The 23,195-nt window shown below is 45.7% G+C and overlaps 1 protein-coding gene across 2 annotated transcripts in view; it reads right to left on the bottom strand.

The window, feature by feature from the left end:
• The window catches only part of MRPL10 (mitochondrial ribosomal protein L10), an 83,526-nt gene that overhangs the window by 6,008 nt on the left and 54,323 nt on the right, over positions 1-23,195 (bottom strand). For both annotated transcript variants that reach the window (XM_069634652.1, XM_069634653.1), the window contains 2 exons: positions 19,113-19,285; positions 2,087-2,251 (listed from right to left, as the gene is read on the bottom strand). In XM_069634652.1, coding sequence (XP_069490753.1) covers positions 2,087-2,251; positions 19,113-19,285 — 338 coding nt within the window. The remainder of the gene's footprint in view (positions 1-2,086; positions 2,252-19,112; positions 19,286-23,195) is intronic.

Below are 23,195 nucleotides of genomic sequence, written 5' to 3'. Positions count from 1 at the left end.
GGCACCACACAATTTTAAATGGTCTGAGAGCGACCTTATGGCACAACACAATTTTAGATGGTCTGAAAGCGACCTTAAGGCACAACACAATTTTAAATGTCTGACAGCAATCTTAAGGCACAACACAATTTTAGAATGGTCTGAGAGCGACCTTAAGGCACAACACAATTTTAGATGGTCTGAAAGCGACCTTAAGGCACAACACAATTTTAGAATGGTCTGAAAGCGACCTTAAAAGGCACCACACAATTTTAAATGGTCTGAAAGCATTAGGGTGCTAATAGCAATAATCTGTTCCAAGGGCTGGAAAGGGTGTTAACAACCCAGGCCCATCGTTAAATGACCTTGCTTCCCTCGAGTCTTTGACTTGGGCCCTGGGCCGTTATCACCCTGTCCAGCCCGTAGAACGCATGGCCAACGCCATGTTATGTCATTATTAGTCAAGGTCTGGTATTGGATAATTACTAGATGGTCTCTATAATGGTTACGGAGTGGCTGTAAGGATTAAAAGGCACCAGTGGCATGTGGCGTCACCTTGGATTTAGTTCCAGTAGAGTTAAGCAGTCTCTACTGTCTGCTGTGCGGTAAAATGGACAATGGTGAGCTCTGTGACCGCTTCTACACCTTCATGTAGGATGCAGGCATTCCAGCGAGTCGGCCGATCCCTCCTCATCCACCCTCTAGGAGGCACATTGGGTAGCGGCCAGACTAGCCCAGTACCTCGTGGCTCGCTTCCCCCACATGACAGGATGGGGAGTTCATTAAACTCACCACACTGTCCCAACTTTTGCTTAGATTGTAAAGGCTGCAAAGCATATACCGATAATGATAGAAAATGACAATCTGGGACACAAGAAGGGGCTCTGCAGAATTGTCCCCCAAAATCTACCTCCAGGAAGCACTACAAATGCAGGGCGGGCATAGCTGGCCGCAGATCACCAAGGGTTCTAAAGAAGGGTCACAATATGTCCCCTAGGACGCCTGAATTAACTGGATTCATCCATACATCAGTAGAACCCCAATAATGTGGTTTCAGTACCAAATACATCCGGACAGTCAAGGCACTACAGACACAAATCGCACTCTGGGGGAGGAATGGCTGAGGATAAAGCGTGGTCCCGCAAATACAGCAGAGGCAAAATTAAGCACGTCTACACTTATTTCACGGCGTCTATACACCCCATCTCATCTAGTCTCGGGAGGATAGCTCAGGGGCAGCGTGCTCGCCTCGGGGGAGCAACACAGGTTCGATCCACGGGTCTGTGCTTAGGAACCTCTGAGTATTAAGCACGTTATAAATAACCTATCATATCCGCTATCTTCAACACTATTGTTATATTTTCATAACCATTAAACATTTACATACCGCCAACCTTTTCAGTAACTGTGTACTGCAGACAGTATAAACGGAACTCCCAATGATTTCAAACAAATCGACAAACCTTTACATTACTAATTACTGTGCCCACATGCATGGCCTCAAGATTGATGTGTCTGTGAAGCCAGCAATAATGTAAGGTTCAATGTTCCCTGGAACGACTGCATACTCTTTTTAAACACTTCATCAGTTTACACATAACACATCACTCCCAAACCGAAAGTAGAAACAGATATCCCATAAAGTAACCTAATCCCCTTCCCTTGCCCTCCCTACCCACAGGTCTAGATGTAGGTTATTGGATCTCATGGGGACATCAATCATCACACTGCACCCAGTTGCAAGAGCACCTAGCCCAAACGCCCAAGCGCACTTTGCTTCCCTTCTGTGGTCTCAGCTGAAAGAGGCTATGCAATTCCTGTCTCCAGACCCCTCTAGATGGAGGCTTTCTGGCCAGCTCTGCAACTACCCAAAGAACACGTTGCATTTGCCGAACCTCTTATACCAGTGTATTGGCCAGCGACGCCTCTATTTTCATCATGCATGCCTGAATATGTGTGTGCTTGCTATCTGTGTCTTACATGTTTAGGCCCTAGCCACTTCTGGTTCCTTATACCAAGTAATATTATCTTTAACTACCAGTGACTGCAGTCTTTGATTTTGTGGTTTCTCGATGTTGCACAGCAAGCCGCGGGCGGGCGCATATACCTCGTTTGGGAAGAACTTTATGTGGATGTTGTGTTTAAGAAGCCGGTGCCTGAATCTCAGCATCTCATCGGAACCGATGGCACAGTTTTGGAACACTGCTATCATCTTATTCTTCTGGAACACCTCCTCCAGCTGCCGGCAGAGGATCTTTGCCAAAGGGCTTTCCTGAGAAGCAAAAAGATAGTCATTTCATGTGAATTACAGGGCTAAAACCAACAGCAAAATACATTAGAGAAATAAAGTCCAGGGCCAGATGCTAGAAACCGGTACTGGTGGATCTGCTGCCTACCACTGTCAGGGTCCTATTGTTCCTGGGTCTAGGTTCTTGCGATCGTCTGCCTTCTGGAATCTGTGTTCAGTTCCCTGCTCATTGCAGTCAACGCGGAGTGTGTCGTGACTACCTGCTATACGCAGCCTGTGCCCAACTGCACTATACAGGCTGTTCCCCCAGAGTCATCTGCCTGCTCTATGCAGCCTGTGCCCAGGGGCCTGTGGTTGCCTGCTCCATGCAGCCTGCTCTATGCAACCTGTGCCCAGGGGTTGCGCTTGCCTGCTTCATGCAGTCTGCTCTATGCAGCCTGTGCCCAGGGTCCTGTGGTTGCCTGCTCCATGCAGCCTGTTCCCCCAGAGTCATCTGCCTGCTCTATGCAGCCTGTGCCCAGGGGCCTTTGGTTGCCTGATCCATGAACCCTGTACTATGCAGCCTGTGCCCAGGGGCCTGTGGTTGCCTGCTCCATGCAGCCTGTGCCCAGGGGTCTGTGGTTGCCTGCTCCATGCAGCCTGCTTTATGCAGCCTGCGCCCAGGGGCCTGTGGTTACCTGCTCCATGCAGCCTGTGCCCAGGGGTCTGTGGTTGCCTGCTCTATGCAGCCTGTGCCCAGGGGCCTGTGGTTGCCTGCTCTATGCAGCCTGCTTTATGCAGCCTGTGCCCAGGGGCCTGTGGTTGCCTGCTCCATGCAGCCTGTGCCCAGGGGTCTGGGGTTGCCTGCTCCATGAACCCTGCTCTATGCAGCCTGTGCCCAGGGGCCTGCGGTTGCCTGCTCCATGCAGCCTGTGCCCAGGGGTCTGTGGTTGCCTGCTCCATGCAGCCTGCTCTATGCAGCCTGTGCCCAGGGGTCTGTGGTTGCCTGCGCCATACAGCCTGCTCTATGCAGCCTGTGCCCAGGGGCCTGTGGTTACTGCTCCATGCACCCTGCTCTATGCAGCCTGTGCCCAGGGGCCTGTGGTTGCCTGCTCCATTCAGCCTGCTCTGCCAGCCCCACCCAATGTGGCCCCATGGTCTCCCATCTTCCAGCCCTATGCAGACTATTATTTCAACACGTTCTCTGCTCTGGTCCTTTGACTGTAAGATAAATGCACAGAAATGCCCATTTTGCGGGCCAGTTGCACCGAATCCCGTTTCACTGCCGTTTTTGTACCGCATTTTACCGCAAAAAAAAAGTAGACATGGGGCACGGCCGGTTCGCCGCAGGAGCCAGTTTGGCGCAATTTCTTACTGAACCAGTGCCAGTGTAATCGTCCTGCGCCCAACCTGCAGCGCAGAAATGGGGCGTTAGAGGAACAAACTCAATCCTATTGTAGTGCCTCTGCAGTGGGTACACTCCATGTGAACGGACTTGCACCCACTCGACATCCTGCATTTATACTTTGAACATGTAGGCGCTACACACAGGCATCACTCGGCATCTAATAACTTTGCATTTTAAATGGTATACCAAAAGACAGTGAACACACTAAAACATGAGTTCAGCGTATTCAGCATGACATGGTAAAAGAATACAGATTGAAAAATGGCATCCTAAAGGCTTTTTAAACAAAATGCAAATATGAGCTTAGAATGGTTTTGAAAATCTCGTTCGTATCCGCGCCGAAAGATGCTCACGCCAAAACATTCCTGCACCGGACTGGTCGCGCCGAAGTGGTCGCGCCGAAATGGGGTGTACCGTGTGGGATGGGTCTCCCCCCCCCCCGCATTTTTTTGCAGTAAAATGCAGTCAACACAAAAATGGTGAAATGGGATTCGGTGAAATCCATGCGAGCAAATAACATACAACCAAATACAGTCTATTTTCTGGGTCATGCCGTTTCCTGGTCTGTGTACAGGGTCTGCAGCTGTCGGCTATTGAGTCTCTGCACAGAGCCCACTGGCTCCCAGCACTAGGAAAAACGAAAAGAAGTAGAAGCGCCCATGGTTATGGAGCATTCCAAAAGGAAGCACTCATCTCATATGAAAGATATGTCCTGTTCAGAATACAGAAGTGCAAGTCACAGCTTGAGGTCAGGGATGTAGAACGCTTGTAATTGAACACACTTTGTATGGGAGAAGATGTCTATGGTTCATTTAGCATGGTTATAAACCACTGGAGTGAGGATGCGCAAACGCTAGAGACATCTATGATCACAACAATGCCTGGACAAGCCCAAGATGGCTGCCCAGAGGAATGGTCACTCAACGCACTTTTTCTAAATTAATCATCAGTACTCCCGAACTCTGCACCTCACAGTGATGAATTTTAAATGTGTTTTCTAATGAGCATCACTTACATGTTGGCACAGTTATCACGGCGACCCACCCTTGTTTGCGTGAAGTCAGACATGAGCGAGTTAAGTTGGAATGCTCTGGCGGCCCAAACCGGATCATACCGGACCCCTCTACCCCCTCGTCCCCCCACCCACCTTCTGACTCCTAGGGCCACCAAATCACAACATAGTCGCAACACATTTACGCAATCATATGTCGCCATGGTAATACTTTCGCCTGCAATGCATATCAACACAGTCACGTTTTCGCTATTAACGGCATATGTGACTCGTTATTTGTTTAGTGTTTAAAACTTAAATGTTTGCTTTACCAAATCACTTTCTACACCTTAGTGAAAGTAAAACATACTCGATCATACTCTACATCAGTCAGTGTATAACAGTATATGTGTTAATGATGTAGGATTTATTTGCAAAGACATGCCTTACCTTTTAAAAAAATGTTTTCAACTACAAAAAGTTCTGCCCCCGTCGCATCTGCATTTTACTTGGCATTGTGCAAGGCATGATGTTTAACATTCGCAATTTAACATATTGTAAAATCATTGCATATGCTGCTCGAGTTGGTACATTTCACAAAGTGCATCACCGTTATTCCATCGTTCATAATATTTTTCCCTAATACATGTTTTATCTATACTGTTTTTCATAGGTTGTTGTGAACGCACACTTAGCTCCCCAGGCTAGTTTTATTAAGACTGATCAAAGTTATGTAAAAAAAAGATTCAGTCTGGAACAGAGGTATGCTTTGGAAATTGTATAACAGCTTTGGGACCACTGACATCGCAACATTTTCTACCCTGCCATACAACAACACAGCGGGCAGAACATCTCTGCCTTAGAGAGCTACACTTCCTGAACCACTCACTGCAGGTAGATTCTTAGCATTCCTACATACTGTGACAGATCTCAAGATGTCATCTCTTCTCCCTGCGGTGGGGAGTGCCTTCCCATGAGGCAAGGGAGTTCAGGTCTCTACCCGAAGGTCCTGAGCGTGGTATTCAGCGGGAGGATCTCATGGGGAGAGACTTCCCCTCTGGGGACCAGGGAGAACATCTCGGGAGAACGCGGTATGCCAACCCTCCACCCATACCCTACACACCTTCCTAACCCATAAAACGCAACTCAATAGCCCGTACTTCCATGTATGTCTAAGTCTGAAAACGTAACTACTGAGACAAGGAAGAGCAGGGACTACCGTAGGGAGACCTACTTAACAAATACTGGGATGAGGAGGAGGTGCGGGACAACGGAGGGTAATAGTGAGAACTTGAATGAACAGTCTAGTCTTCCATGTCCGCTTTCGATAAAATGAAGAAGGTCTTGCCATGTTGTCAAGCTCTCCCTGGAGGAACTGTGAGCGCAGGAATTGTCTGGCGTGCAGAATAGAAGAGGCACCCGACCAAGAGGTTAACGGGCAGGAAAAAGTATACCTCACCGGTCCGACATGGACAGACCAACCGGAAAGAGGGAGAAGCAGAGGTCCAGGCCTGCAACGCAGTGGGAACTTGCAGTCAAGTGAAGACGTGCATTCTGGGAGGAACCAAATGCTGCAGAGACGCTGCAGCACAACGAAGAATGGGAGAAGCCACGAGAAACCCGAAACAGAAAGCAGAAGAGCCAGAGACCGAACTGAGCACACCGGCAGAGACTGTAAGGGTACAGGGGCTGCCGGGATGGTTGGTGGGGGCACAGCAGAGTCGTGGGAGACTCTGAACCCACAGAGCAGAGATGAGGAGGAAGCCCTTGGAGGCGAAAAAAAACATTGAGAACTCTTAAAACAGAAAGCCAAAAAGTTGGGTCTGGGACAAGCACCCACAAAAGAAGATTGTTGTGATTAACTTTGCATTCATCTGGTGCAAGTGACTAGAATCTTGAGATGGAATGCAGGGCTTAGAATGTTTATCTATGAGTGAGTTCCATGTTTGTTAGTTGCAAGGATGTAAGCCCTGAGAGAGGATGCCGGTGGGTGTCCTATGTCCCCTTTTACTTACATGACTCTAAGAACTGTATTTGATGTACCTGAACTTAAGTAAATAAGTTAACAGTTCACTGGAGTGTCAGAGTAATTTATGGCCGGACCCTGAATTCCACACTGGCGACGAGGATGAATCTGGCTGTGCTGGGGGGACAGCACCAAAGGGAGACACCCACCAACCCCCTTCCCCTCTGAGAAGTGATCCTCTCTCAGGTAAGAGCGCTGGATGGCTGTGAGGCACTGCAAGTGCAGTGAGGGCAATTAAGGCCCAGACAGAGGCGCTACGAAGCCACTGGAATAACAGAGCAGCTATGGATGTAAAGGTGCTGCATGAGGCAGTGGAGAGGTTCTGCCAGGGCAGTGAGGTGCTACAATAGGCAATGAGATGTTGCAGAGGCAGTGAGGTGCTGCATGAAGAGGTGCTGCCAGGGCAGTGAGGCGCTACAATGGGCAATGAGATGTTGCAGAGGCAGTGAGGCGCTGCATGAAGAGGTGCTGCGAGGGCAGTTAGGCGCTGCAACAGGCAGTGAAGAGGCGCTGCAGAGACAGTGAAGCGCTGCTATGGGCAGTGAGATGCTACAGAGGCAGTGAGGCGCTGCATGAAGAAGTGCTGCAAGGGCAGTGAGGTGCTGCAACAGGCAGTGAAGACGCGCTGCAGGGGCAGTGAGGTGCTGCGTTAGGCAGTGAAGAGGTGCTGCGTGAGGCAGTGAAGAGGTGCTGCGTGAGGCAGTGAAGAGGTGCTGCGTGAGGCAGTGAAGAGGTTCTGCAAGGGCAGTGAGGCACTGCAAGATGCAGTTAAGAGTCGCTGCAGAGGAAGTGAGACGCTGCAAGAGGCAGTTAAGAGGTGCTGCAGAGACAGCAAGGCGCTGTATCGCACAGTGAGGTGCTGCAAATGTTAAGAGGCGCTGCAGATGTGAATAGGAGCTTTGGTCGTTTTGCTGAAGTGAAGAGGTGCTTTAGTAGTGGCAAGTTAGCCCCTATGTAAAGGTGCTGCGAGGGCAGTGATGCCCAGCAAGAGGCAGTCAAGAGGTGCTGCAAGAGGCAGTCAAGAGGCGCTGCAAGAGGCAGTGAGTGGTCGCTGCAGAGGCTGTGAAGTGCTGCATGGTGCAGTGAAGAGGTGAGGCGCTGCGAGGGCAGTGAAGTGCTGCACGGGGCAGTGAAGAGGCACTGCATAGGGAGTGAAGAAGCACTTCAGTGACAAGGGTGTGCTGCAAAGGGCAGTGGGGACAAGAAGTTCTAGTGTTGAAAGGTACAACGTCTGCTGTAAAGTGCAGTGGGCTCTGTGAGACTTATGGTTATTAGAAGGAGCTGTGAAGTTCATTGGAGCAGCAAGGTTCATTCATTCATTGGCATGGTGAAGTTCAAGGTGGCAGTCTCTCATAAAGCATTTAAGAGAATTGAGACTGTACAAACATTCAGAAGAGCTGGAAGTTGTTAATGGATCTAGGAGGGGCCTGGGGCCCATGGACTGTGCAAACATCTGTTGCGCCAAGGCTACAAGCTATTGGTCATAGTGAAGGCAGCTGAGATCACTGACAAAGTTATGCGATGTCAGCGCTTACCTTTGACTGGAACCGAAGGTTACTGCGGTTGGCTTGAGTGGAGTCCTTGAGTTCGGCATGAGTGCTGCAGCGGGAGGCCTGACTCAGTTATGAAGTTTGATGGGGATGGGAGCTCTGTGTTCCTCCGTTACTCTCTATGCAATGGTGACGTAGGAGAGAATGCAGAGGTGCTGGCGATTTCTCTGCTGTAGTGTAGACGTCACTACAGTGAGCGTTCGTTTTCATGGAACGTGGGAGGAGGAATGACTAAAGTAAAGGACCCCGCAACGTTCAGACGAAACGTCTGAAATGAGTTATGTGTTCCTTCCTGTATTATATGTGCCTGGCGTTGGAAGGATCAGTGTGACATTTTGTTTACACAGTTGTTTGGAGGACTTTTGGGCCGCAGGCGGCAGGATAAGGAAAGTGCCAAGGTTATTAGGGGTGCCCCTAGTGGGTTTTTGGGCAGATTATGAAGACGAGTGAGTGGAAAGCAACAGTCAATTGACCAATGAAGAAAAGTGGGGCTGTGGTCCCAAAGGTACTTGTGCATGCTCGGCGCTGGTAGGAGGAGTAGCACAGCGAGCGCCGCAAGCACAATGATGAGTTGTAAAGATGTTTTATTTTGGGCAATGTTGAGTTTATACTTATTTATGGTAGCAATGTTTTTGCAAAGTGACTGGTGCGCTATTGGTAAGGACGGCACTTATGGACAGGATGGATGGGGATCCTGTATGTGGGTGCTGTGGTGAAAGAGATTTAGTTTGAGTGCATTTTGGGTGAAGGGAGTGAGTTGATTGAATTTTAGGAGTGACATATCAGTTGATTAGAGTTGAGATACTAGAGCTGATATATATTGGTTTATTAGAGTGATGTTGTAGGTACATGTCTCTCTCTTTAATTGAGTTATGTAGTTTAACATGTTTCTCTCTATAGGAGGACTTTTGACATTTTTATGCATGGATGGACTTTTGATGTTAATAGATTTTTGCAAACTATGTTAGAAAGCAATCCTGCATTTAGTTTTAATGTGCACTGAACTGCTACACAGCTTACCATGGCTGAATGTCAGGCCTCTGTGGATAAGGCACTTTAGTGAAGTGAATGAGTAGTGAAAACTACTATAGTGTTAAGGATATAGAATGTCTAACAAGAATGTTTAAAAAAAAAAATTCTTTCAACATGTGGATTTAAGGCTTAAAAGTTGGTGCGCACTGTATAGTTTTTGCTTTGACACACGTGTGATGTTTGGATGAGTGTCAAAGCAAGTGTTTTTGGGAACTGGTTCTTTAACCATACATTTTCCCACAGACACATTATCAGTATGAGCCCTGCAGGTTTAATTTTGGACATTGATGGGGCATTTCTTTTACTTGGTTACCATGTTCAATGCTCAGTTGTCCTATATGGTATGTGTGTAGGGAATGGTGTGGTTGTTGACTCAGGTATAAGGTCAACGTTATAGTGTTTAGATGTTGCATGAACAGTGTGGGCACAGTTTGTAAGGGAACGGGTGGTTCCTAGGGTGTGGTGCCAAAGGTGTTGAGATAACAGTTTACAAGGGAAATGTTGTTCCTAGGATTTGGTGCCATTGTTTTGGCATATGTTGGTAGACATGTGTGCGGTGATGTGTGAGTGAGATAAGATATTAAGGTTTTGAGTGTTGATTATATCTTCATTACAGTTATTAAGTTGATAACAGTGTTCATCATTAGCTGTTCTATGTAAGCAGATTAATATGTTCTCTCCACAGGTGGACTTTTAATTTTAATCCACAGATGGACATTGATGTTAATGTTAATAGATTTTGAAGTGGTGACAGGGTCTAAACTTTTTGGAGTTGGTTGTGGTTGTATATGAAATGCTTTGAATAATCTTTTGTTTTTCAGGTGGGACTTTACTGGACAAAACTTTTGATGAAATATTGATTTTGCCACCGATACTTTACTGTTCTTGTTGTTGTCCCTATAGGGGAAAGATGTGTTGTGATTAACTTTGCATGCATCTGGTGCAAGTGACTAGTATCTTGAGATGGAATGCAGAGCTTAGAATGTTCATCTATGAGTGAGTTCCAGGTTTGTTAGTTGCAAGGATGTAAGCCCTGAGAGAGGATGCCGGTGGGTGTCCTATGTCCCCTTTTACTTACCTGACTCTGAGAACTGTATTTGATGTACCTGAACTTAAGTAAATAAGTTAACAGTTCACTGGAGTGTCAGAGTAATTTATGGCCGGACCCTGAATTCAACAAAGATCCCTATGAGTGATCTTCGTGGCAGTACCTGGCAGGAGAGTGAACCAGTTCTGCCCAATCATAGCAGTAGAGAAACTCTGGTCTGGGACTGTACCCACAAAAGACGATCCCTACAAGTCATCTTCTTCATGGCAGTACCTGGCTGGAAAGTGAAGCTGGTCTGCCAAATTAAAGCAGTGGAGTAATACAGGTCTGGGCCCGCAGCCACAGGAAAAGAGGAGTACAAACCCATCTTCCTCATGGCAGGAGAGTGAACCAAGTATGCCCCATTCTGGAGACCGGGAAGCCTCGGTCTGGGAGAAAAAAAAGAAAAGACTGAAAGTGTTGAACTGTGAAACCAAAGCGCAAGAGAAGCCACAGGAAGGGAGCCAGTCCTCCTGGTGGTGTTAACTATGCGACATAGTGAAAAGATACCATTGAAAGGGAGTCAGCCCCCCTGGTTTTATTAAATGGTAAAGCCAAGATACCAGGAGAAGGTAGTCATTCTCCTGGTAACCAAAGCTGAAGAGACTTTCTGATACAAAGTGTTAAAAGATAAGCAGTGTATCTGCCCAAGAAAAGTGTTGGACCTTTGTTTTTTGAGTTAAAGGACAATTTTGACCTGGGGAAGAGAGCCATTCCCCTAAGGAGAAGCCAACATCTGGAAGTGCACTTGCATCCCCAGTCCAGAAGAAGAGAGCCATTCTTCTGGACCAAGAAGGTCTACTTTAACTTTAGTTTAGTTTTAAGTGTAAGGGGCAGAAGTAGAGTTTCTGACACAGGATGGTGGACTATTAATTTACACAGCCATTCTGACAGAACCCTAAGTGTTTTAATTGGGGCAGGGAAACCCCTCTTAGAGATAGGGAAAGTCCGTTTTTCTCTTTATTCTCTTGACTAATAGAGGTCTATAACAATCACCATGCCCCCTGTTTGTCAGTCTCCTTCTGCACCCTTTCCAATACACAATCCCAAAATCCATAATTTCCCCCTGTGCACCCAAATATCCCACAATGACCCAACGTGTTTCATGCTCTTAGTGAGTGGGGTGAAATTGCCCTAAGGTAAGAGAAATAACCAAATTCCACTCACACTGGGAGTGATTGGTAAATAGCCACCAGATTTCCAAGGTACAGCAGTAAATTGTTGCCATAAAGTTATACGATCGCCCACCCACTACCTAGGTCGAGTCCTCTGTGATAGGGTCTCTCAAACCAATACACCAAGGTGCTTCATGGCCACTGCAAAAATAATGGACAACAGTGGGCAACCCTCCCTGGTACCCAGTCCTAATCCGAAGCCCTCAGATGTGAAGCAATAAGTACGTAACCAACCACTCACCTCTGCATAGAATATTTAGACATTTGCATGTGCCTACCAAATCCCACCTTTTCCATGGCTAAGAACAACAAGCCCCAAGAGACCTTAATCAAAGGCTTTTTCATTGCCTAGTACTGTTGCAGCAACTTGCAACAAAGGGTTAACTTGAGACAAGACGAAATACAACTCTGCACATATTTAGGTCTGAAGTCCTGTTCGGGAGAAAATCCTGCCAGATCGAGCCGCAAGACAGGGTATGATCCTTTCCAAAAGGATTATCACATCCATATTTATAAGAGACAGGGGCCACTGGGAGAAACTAATCTCCATATACTGGGATAGTTTGAAAGCAGCAAGGCAAACAGATTCCATATCCTGTTACCACAGCTCAGGCACTGGGGACCAGAAGAAGTCTACATTCCTGATCAAATTCAATGCAAGACCATCAGAGCATTGTGCCTTTCGCTGTGGAAGTTTCACGATGGCCTTTGTAATTTCCTGCACATTAGTCTGTGTTTATATCCCTTCTGTCGTCTTGGTCTATTGACTTGGGGGAGGAGGGGGAGTTTATCAGCCATATATGCTAGTATTTCCGCACAAAATTAGGTGACCTGGTTTCAATAAAGTGCCTGCAAATATATTATAAACATCCAATCAATGTCCCTAATGGAAGCGCTAATCTCATTGTGCTCCCCGTGAACAGTCAGGATTTGAGAGTATCACAAGGCAAGTTTCTGCTAACCAGCTATCCTAGTGATATTCCACATCTCATCCCCTCATATATATTCTCACCATCACTGGCTTACTTATACATTTGATTTACATATCAACCGCTGCACAAAATCTATCAAGTGTGTCCTTCAGGGCATGTAACAGTCTGGCTACTCGTACTGACATATGCATTTTCCAGTGACGAAAGGGAACTGTCTATTGTAATAATTTCCTGGTGGATGATGTTAAAACCCAGTTTCTGCACAAATGTAAATCCCCTTTCAATACGTGTGATCTGATTTCACTCTGAAAGGCAATGTCTGATAAGGCTCAGAAACCAATAGATTGAAGGATTGGTAAGAAGCAGTTGTTGGTATGATGTGCCATTTCTTGCTTAATGAAGAAGTTTCTGAAAGGAAAGATTTCTCTTTACTGCACCTTTTCTTCCATTTTAATGGACCCCCCGAAACATTTTGCTTTTACATTTTTATCCTGACCTGTACTTTTACAGTGCAGTGAAGCTTTAAGCTTCACTACACAGTTTTTTCTCCTCTGTTATGGGGAAACTGACATGTCATTCAGGCTTATCAGTGCTGGGAAACATTGTTACTTTGTTACTACTTTTAGTAACTTGTTATCACTTGTGGTAACTTTTATCATTGTACAATGCATCTTACAATGCAGTACAATGGGGTACACATTTTGTTTTGCCCTAGACTAACACTGAAAGGGTTTTCTGGTTACTCTAGGTGTGCTAAGTGGACAAGCTGGTGGCAGTAGTGACGTTTTACCATTTTTTGGTGCTTTTCGTTTTAGCCTTACCGCCTTTACTGCGTTTAGCTACTAACTGTGGCTAGTGTCCAAACATGGCCGTGCCACATGGTTTTTCGCTTGTCCTTTGGCCATCTTGTTCTGTAGCCTTCTTCCTGGCATGCGAGGCCAGGAAAATCCTGATATGGACTTCCAGTGCCCGGGAAAGCTTTTGACGAGCTACTGGAGGGCTATGTGTGTTTGCTGGCTTGATGTGGACTGTGACTGTCCTGTCCTGTCCCAATCCACAAACTTGTTTCAGTGTATCTGAATGTTATGCATGAGTGTTTCCGCCAGTGGTCTTGATTGGACCACTTCTGGGGTGTGTATGTGTGGCTAGTCCTGCTATTGGCTAGTGGGAGTTTCGGCTCTTGTCAGGCTTTTAGGATAAGAAGAGGACCCCTGCACTCATTCCTCAGAGATCCTGGAGTAACCTGAAGGAGCCAAGACTCCTGTCCAGCTGTGAGACCTGTGAAGGGACCGGAGACCCGACTGAAGGAGGCCTGGCAACCAACTTCTGCTGCTGTCCTGGTGGAGCCCTGTCTTGCTCTTGATCATCAGCAGTCCTCAAGGGAGCTGCAAACCTTGAAGTGGAGGGAACAACCATTCCAGACGTCTGCTGGGTACCTTGCAAAGAAGAGCTTTCAGAAGTGTCCTGGGACCGTCCTGTGGCCGATCAGCTCTGAGTTTGGGCAACCGTGCTGCTGACGTTGCCGTTCCGAGTCGAGGCCTGGAACGTGGGGGGTCCTCAGCTCGTCCTACAAGACTTAACTACGCACAATGTCGGAGTCTTAGCGTCAATGAGAGCCAGATAGGAGGTAAAGTCTGACCGCGACAAGTGAGGCCCTTTGCGTCGCTGTGCTGCGGTGACTACTGTCCAAAACAGCTTACCTGCACCGAGCCCAGTCCTGAGAGAGGTCCTGCATCGTGTTTTTCTGCATTCTTCACAGAGAGTCCTTGCACCAGCAAATGACACCGACCGGAGATAAGCCCGAACCTGCAACCCCTGCAAATCCAGGACTGAGGCTGACGGCGGGAAAAGTAACCTAGGGCCTTCTTCCATTGGCCTGCCAAGTCCTGGGAAGAATCGGAGTACGGGGGTAAGTTACATTGGGTTCTTACCCGCCCCTAAACTCTATTTAAATGTTTTCCTAACTTTTATAAAACTTTTGCTACACTTTGGCTTTGCCATTACTGGCTCGCACAAGCCTTGCAAAGGTTGGGAACGCTTCTATTAGTTAGAATACACTGTACTCTAACCATCAGAACTGTTCAAGGGACCCCAGAGACCCTACCTTAATTTTTCCTCCATCGCAAACTGTGTCAGACCTTTCCTGAACTTTTGGGCATAAGGCCCCAGACAATTTAGGGAAGGACTTTTGAAGTTAGGGTTATCTCCCTGTGGACCTGTAGTACATAACCTAATATGCACTTTCGTTTACAGGGGTTTGATTTGTGTGTTATGCCCTACTTCAGTGCCTGTATATATGGAATCTACTATTAGTGTTGTGTGATACTTCTACCTGTTAGTACTCGTCATATTGATATTTGGCCATGAATAAATAACTGTATTTTTATACATACTGTCTAAGTGTAATTTTCCCATTCTGTGAACTCATTGTGGACACTTTACAAACTCACCATCTCTTCAGACTTAGCCTAGGCCTCTCGTCACTGTTACCTTGAACTGGTTTGGCTACAGCTCCCCAAACCAGGGGCCTTCTATACATCTGTCTACCGCACCAGAGTATAGAAAATAAGTCCCAACATCTGCCAATTAAGGGTAATGCAGTGCTTAAACCAACGGCAAAATAACAGTTTACAACAAAGGATAAAGGCTAGTTTCCTGGTAGTGCAAAGTGTCTGGGTCAACAGTGATATGTGTGACAAATCTGGATGATTCGTCCCTTCTCCAGAGAGGGGAGCCACCCCCTTTGAGGCAAAAGAGGTGAGCCCACTACGCAAGACCCTCCCTGGGCAAGTGGGACCTCACTGGGAGGGACTCCCCTCTTGGGGACAAGAACTCCCAAGTCCAGCATGGAACTCCCCGTCCAAAACACAGCGAGGAGCCAGGAATGAGATGCGGACAAAGAGGGCTCATGGCGTTTGCCATAAACTTTTATTAAATAATACAGGGTTTGGAAAATGCCTCTAGGAGGAATTTCCCTACCTCAGCCAAACACTAAGGGCCTTTCCTGTGTCAAGATGTACAAAGCAAAAATGCCCGGGTCATTTTCACATTCAACGTACTTCAAAAATCTCAAGAGCATGAATCCTCCGTGGGATTCTCTGACTTATAAAACACCTGGTATACTCTCCTGGCAAGTTCTTTCATATAGTTCCATGATACAATTTTGGTGTGGGTCCCAGACTATCAAAACACCTGCTACACTCTCCTGCCTGGTTCTTTTCCACATTCACTGCAAATCACTTCATACACTTGGCTTTGCCAGGTATACCCTCCTGCCAAGACTTCCTTTTCGATACAATGCCCCATTGGCTTCCCTTCTTACTCTTCCCGAAGTTCATACTATTGGTCCCTGACCATAGCCCTACTGTCTAGGGCTGCGATTCCATGCCCGACAGTGCTTTGGTGTCCCAAACCTTTCCCTGGGCTCACTGGTTGCTTTCTTGCACTCTCTCCACGCCCCCGACTCAGGTGCTTCTCCAGCTCTCTCTGAACCTGCAGGCACCTCCTGCAGGCATCCAGTCCTCGGTTGGCATCCCAGCTCCCTCGGCTGTCTGGAAGCACTGCTTCCTTCCTTACACCTCGATGCAGCCTCCATAGATCTTCAGTGGGCATGTCGTTCACCGGGCTGCCTTCTCGCTCCGTCTCCTGCACTGCCACCAGCTGCTGTACTCTTGGTCTCTCTGCTCGGCTGTCCTCACGACATGCCAAACGAGACACCGGCTACAGGTACCTTGACCGGGCAAGAGCCTCCATCAAGGATCCAGCAACGAACGCAGAGAAAAGCCAGAGATCCCACCGACAAGCACCTTTCCTGCCACAAGACGAACGAACAGATGGACAAAGAGACGCTACAACCCTGAGGAGGCGAGCGAGAAACGGGACTGCAAGTTTTCAAGAGCTTCGAAACCAATTAAACATTAAGAGAACGCAACGGGCACACAGCCCCACTTATCCAGAGGGATACAAACAATGTTATGCAAGGCTGGTATAGCCGCCACGAGTCTGTAAAGTCAAGAGAATGCAACAGGCACACGCCCCACTTATCCAGAGGAAAAAGGGATACGAACAATGATATGAATGAGAAGGGCACACAGCCTCACTACACGAGAGTAAAAAATATATAGACTCTGTATATTGAAGCTGCCACAACCACCAAGCTTATCAAGGAAGTACAACTATAGATCCTTTGTTGTATCAGTGAAGTGAAGTTGAATACTCTGTAGACACTGACAGCAAAGTGTATGAAATCACGGGAAGCCATCGAGATACATTTGGTAACAGGAAATAAGACATTTTGCAGAGTTACCGGACTTTGGGAAGTCCCAACGCTACAAAGAACATTTCAAGTCATCCAGGAGGGATTGGTATATTGAAAACTATAGGTTTCTTTATCAAAGGAAGAGAGAAACCTATAATGACGATAATTGTCATTTTCCAAATTAATTTGATACTAAAGCTGTGAAGACAAGCTAAAAGAAAAAAAGACTGAGAATCAGTCATCTCTGACCCCAAAACTACTATCTTTGAAGGTCTTTACACCTCCCAAAGGGGCTTCAACTGGGTTGGCAGTAACACAGAGCTCACCCAACACCACCAGAAGCACCTTTTCTATCTTCCTGAGGCCGCTTACCCACAAGACACATCCAGGATCAATCTAGGGACTGCCGGCGTGACCTCAGGCAAAGTTACTTCTGGGTTACTTAGGGTTTATAAGCACTGTCCATTGGGCATGCATTCACCCAGGTGTCCAGATGAAAGGGAAGACGGAGCTAAGGGTTTTTGCTATAGCCTTCTCCATTTCATTCTGTATTCCCTGCAAGACTCTGTTGCACACGGGTCACCACAAAAAAGTCTCACATACAGCACACAAACAACATTCAAATTAAACTCCAACACACCACTCCATTAAACACTTTATTACATACACCTGCATTCTTCTCAACTGCATTCTGCAACTGCTCACTGTAAGGAAAGCATGGTAATCAACGGTAAGAAAGACACAAGTGACCACAGTTCAAGGGTGCTTATTGAACTTCAAAAAAGGTATTATAAAGGTCTATCTAATCCTAAATCTACAGATGGGAGCAGGCTACAACCATCAAATAATATTTAACGCAGTCCTAGTGGTGTCTTTTCAAAATAAAAGGGCCTATACTAAATAAAACCTATTGTCAATCCTTACCTCTAAATTCAAATAGTGTGGGGAATAATGTTATGAAAAAGAAAGAAGTGTTCAAAATGATATGTCAGGATGTTCAGGCAGTTGGCCTCCCTTCCACGCGTTTTCAGCACGGGACATGGCTGTTCACTCGAGCGTTGCAGTCTCTGGCTTCTTCAGCACGAGGTTACAGTATTTGTATTTGTATTTATTATGTTTAAGGCTGCCTGTCATTCATGGACATAGTCTCGTCAGCGCTGGCAAGGCATAGCTTAATCCACCCCAATGGGTCAGCCAACACGGTTCGCAGTTTCCCCAGCCTGCACTCTAAATCTGAACGTGTATATATGTCCAAATTACCCTTCGCCCCAACACTGCAGTGTATATCCACAAGTTTAACCTGGGTGATTTTGGCAAACGCAACACGAAATCTCACACTGGTGTATTGATTGCCTCTGCAGTATCAACACAGAAGAATATTACACATACATATGCGTGTAACCATGTACAAATAGTGAGACTTTCTTGACTATAATTAGTTATTAGACATGTGGCGTCTCAGAGTACAAGCCTGGGTCGATGCCGCAGGAATCTCAGAGTTCGATCTTCTCACTAGACCACAACACGCAAAAAAGAAATTTGACTGTTGGACTTGGATCATCAACATTGACAAACGGGAAAAACCATCCTCAACAAACTGGCTAGGCATTGGTCAAAAAAAGTTAAATCTCCAGGCGCATTATTTCATGCATTCTCCATCTTGCTATTACCGTGAGCAATTCCTCAGGTTTCGACTAAACATTTTGAAATCTAAGGAAATTCTTTGGCAAAGAAAAGATAAACTGGCTAAAGACAATCTATGGGGCTTCTGCTCCTTGGCAGTCGAATCGCTGAAACACTTAGTCATCGAGTGTGAGAAAACTAGTGCATTGCGTTCTGTACACCCGAGTCAATTTGCTCCTCTAGATAATGACATACTCGCTTGGTGGCTTTAAGATTTCATCTGGTGCAAATGTTAAACAAGTTGATGCAATTGTGAACTATCTAGATGCACTACTGAAATGCCCATTTGAGCAGTGATCTCAAGCCTCTATTCTGAGGTTTGGAGGAAATGAACTGGGATAGAATTGACTTTTCACATGTTATGTACAAACTGGCTGATGTGTCTTTATCTTTGCTTTTGTTCAAGTATTTTTTCTTTCTGACGTGAAGAGTTATCAGTTTTGTAAGAGCCTTTTGAGTTATGTTTGTGAAATTGAAACAAAAGTTTTTACGTATGTTAAAACTGTAGATTTTTCAATAAAACAAAAACAAAAATTCGTTATTAATGGTTACTCGGGTTTGCTTTGACAAAGACCAGAGGGTCGAAACATGTGTCAGCACCTAAGGCATTTGACAATAATGTATGCACAATTCCAATAAACCTTATAAAGAATGATTTAGATCAAAGAATATCTTTTCAGTCTCTGACTTTCAACTGCATCTAATATCCATTGGCGTAATAACAGCACACACACCCGTGCTTTAACATGTATATATGTCCATACCTCATTTTCAAATGGCTTCTTCCTGGGAACAATGCACCTTTCTGGTACAGCAGGCTTGGGTGCAATGTACCGGGTCAGAGCCATTAGCTTCTGGCGCTCAAAGTGCATGGCCTTTCGATGGCGGGTGACAGCTTTGGAGCCATGGCGCACACTCTGCGCGCCTGGGAGCCTGCCTGGAACAGGAAAATGCATTCATTAACTGACAATGATGTGTTATTTATATAGCACCTTAATCCAAAGCGCTTTACAGAGCATATATTATTTACATACAATATCACCCAACCGAAGTTGGTACTCATTATCGACCTCGGAAGGATGAAAGGCTGAGTTGGCCTTGCCGGGATTCGAACCTGCGACCTGCAGATCACGCTCAGATCGCAGCAGCGAGCGCTGAACCCGAGGTATTGCACAGGTCATGATGCATATGTGTTGTAATTATTCTAGGATGTGCAGCAAGAAGGTGAACACAGTGGAATTCTCACATATCAAACGTTTCAGCTTTGCTAGAGAGACACACATAAGCATGTCCGCAGATACCAAAGGTGTGTCAAACCATGTCACGGTAGTTCGAGTATGTGAGCGAGTTGTGGTAAGATTACCACTGTTTGCAAGTCAATTTTTGCCTTTCTCGAACAGGTCCACAGTTTAAATCGACTGCCTGGCCAGCAATTGAAGTAATTCCTTGCAGCTTCAACATTTATCTTGCTGGACAATAAAAGATTTTAACTTAAATGATGTATTTAATCTTGTGTGCTTTAAAAAGGTCTACAATACATCTAAATTGAAGGCACTATATACAAATGGTAAATAAAAACACCAATAACACAACCACTAATCAACCAACCCAGTTACAAAAATGTTTTTTTTTTAATTATTGTAGAATGTGGTGATGGTGAGACAAAGTGAGACACACTCTTATGAGTGGGAAACAAAAAACACGTACAAATAAGATAATTCTTCAGAAACCGCAAGTACAGCACATGACATTCACACATATCCAGAACCCCGCCAGGTCCCAGGACGCTTTTCTTGGGTAGTAATTAATAGGTACAATGTAAGAATATTTGTTCTGTTCCCATTTGCACTTATTTTCTTAGTCATCAAAAACGTCATGCTTAGGAAGGGGGGGTACTCTGTTGAAGGCCTGCTGAAGGTTTACAATAAATGTGGGATCCCTGGAATTGTATATGGCTTGGAGGAGCTGCCATATAGAGTGGTTGGAACTTGTGGAAGGCACGCGAATCCGTTCTATGCTTGGCGTACCCCATGCAGTTCCTGTGGTGGCGCTGAGGCTACAGTTAGGGCTTCCTTGTCTCTCCCCTTGGAAGACTTCCAGACGTAACTCTTTGTAAAAATGCCATGGGCCGTAGGGAGGGAATGCTCCTTGTTTGGCCAAATTAAGAATGAATGGTTGAAACCTGGAAATTGGGCCTTTGAAGAATTGATGGATACGGTAAGCTCCCACTTAAGAGGCCATAGTGATGACCACGCCTGCAGGTGAAGAAGATCAGACCTTCCTCTAGAATAAAAGATAAGACCATCACATGGGACCGTTCGCAATCAATCTCTAACTTGGCCACTAAGAAGACTTATTATGATCCGTCTCTCGCCACTAAGGAGATTCATCTTATACTCGAGATTTAACACCTTGCAAGTATTTTGGGATCGTGGCATATGGATGGGCCCAGTGTTGAAATAAGGCTCTGCCGTATCTGTGGACTAGAAATAAAAATCGCAAGATACATCCTGACCAACTGCCCAGATTTGAGGGATCAGTATTCGAACGGGTTATCATGCCAATTAGGTTTCCACCTCAAGTAGCAGACTTTCAGATCAATTCTGGGCTACTATCTTTTCCGCTGAATCACTGGTGTTCACTACCGCTTCATTTCATGCTTGGGAATGGGTTTTGGATCATCATACCTCAACTTGTAATTAATTATGGAATTATGTTTTCATCTTTACTAGCAGAAGTACCCATTCTCCGAACGGGTTCAGTAGACAGACATGATAACAATGATCCTGTAAGTCGCTGTTCCGATTGATGCGCTTTGCACCCTGAAGAAATCTGCACCGAGAATGGGCACGTGTGGCTGCTGACATACCCCGGAGCAGACGTTGGGAGAAGGCAAGAGTTGCTGTGCTGCTGCCTACTGGGACGTTCTGTACTCTCTCCCCACCTGTTGCCTCACCCTGGCATGGTGCAATTTGTTGTGGTGCAAATATTTTGGAAAGTATGCATCCTGGAGCCTCAACATTGAGTTTTGTTCCTCGTGTCAGGACCGGTCCTTCTATGACCACGTTGATTTTTTGCCGATTTCAGGCAACCATCTCATGTGTGAAGGTGCTAAAATTGGGGGAAGGGGTGGGGTGTCCAAATGTCCTGTAGCTAGTAATGTCCAGAAGGTTCTGACAGGTTATTATGCAAAATGTGGTGCAGAGTGGTGATAGGCGTTGAGTTGTATAAGTAACAACGCTTCACCAAGCCACAAACCCACAAAAAATGTTGACTTTTGCTGAAATCCAGGGAAATGGGTAGAGTGTCAAAATGTCATGTAGCCAGTAATGTCCGGAGCATCCTAACAGGCAACTATGCCAATTTTGGTGCAGATTGGTGAAACGATGTCGAATTGTATAAGGAACAACGTTTCGCCAAGCCACAAACCCACAAAAAATGTTGACTTTCGCTGAAATCCGGGGGAAAGGGTGGGGTGTCAAAATGTCATGTAGCCAATAATGTATGGAGCATCCTACAGGCAACTATGCCCAATTTGGTGCAGATTGGTGCAACTGTGTGGAATTGTATAAAGAACAACGCTTTGCCACAAATCCCGCCACAAAACAAACACATTTTTACTTTTATATATGTAGATTGTATAATTGGTTAATTATAACGCGCTTAACACAAAGAAGTTTCTAAGCTCGCACCCAGGATTTAAACATGCGCTGCTCTGTGTTGTCTTGCTTCCAAGACAAGCTTGTTGAAACTGAGCTATACTACCCGTGCAAGGGTCTGGGGGGTTAGGAATTTTCCCATCACCCCCAATAACCTGTATCTGTTGCTATAATGTTCAATTCCTGAATGTTTTCTTTTATATAATGTTGGATACTCACTTTCTTTTGTGATATGCCATTTTAAATTGCTATGAAATATTGTGTATTTAATGTGTTTTCTTTTGATTGTTTTATACAGGTGGGTGCAAAATACTTTTTTTTGTTAGTCATATAGACTTTATACAAAATAAATAAAAAAGGACTGCAGTTTGGAAAAAGTTGCAACACATTTTGAAAATAAAGCAAGTTTTTGTCATCTGATTTGTGATCTTTCCAGCTCAGACATTTTGAAGGCAATATATCTAACTAGTGTACAGGCCTGTGTACATGGGCAAAAGTACAGGTTTACATCGACACAGTAGGACCACTTTATAGCCTAAGCCTACAGCTCCCTCTAGCGGTGACAACAGGCAAAGCTGTGCAAATTGGACTACTGTATTTCCGAAGGCAACAGCTCCCTTTAGCTGAGCATTCTGTGTGTCGAACAGCCTCTACTGCCCACGACAGCATCAGACAAACAAGCACCTGGCCTTTTATATTATTACCAGTGTAGAAGCCTGTGTACACATCCAAAGTGCAGGTTTTCATTAACACAGTAGGACCACTATATATATCGTAAGACAACAGCTCCCTCTAGCAGTGACAAGAGGCGAAGCTATGTGAATTGGCATTGGCTCTATATATCCCAAGGCAATAGCTCCCCTAGCAGTGACAACAGGCGAAGCTATGACTGCATTGGACAAACATACAGGGACAAACATACATAGGCCCTTTTATTATATTGTTAGATTAGATTATAGATTAGATAAAATAAGATTCTCTGTCTGTGGAGGGCTTCCCCCTCTCAGCTCTCCTCGTCTAAAATGCAGAGGCTCTCAGTATTGGGGACGGGAAATACCACGGGAATCAAGAAGCAGTTTTTCCCTACTTCAGTTCTTTGTTTCCAGTCTGGCGATGTGACTTAGGGTGGTACATTGGCCTTCGAAGATATTAAGTTTCTCAGTGTTTTGGCTGAGACGGCTTTGTATT

Source organism: Ambystoma mexicanum, chromosome 13 (assembly GCF_040938575.1).
Source record: "Ambystoma mexicanum isolate Mex_15411 chromosome 13, UKY_AmexF1_1, whole genome shotgun sequence".
NCBI lineage: Eukaryota > Metazoa > Chordata > Amphibia > Caudata > Ambystomatidae > Ambystoma > Ambystoma mexicanum.
The sequence above is the reverse complement of the archived record's forward strand: the minus strand, read 5'-3'. Positions and strand labels throughout refer to the sequence as shown.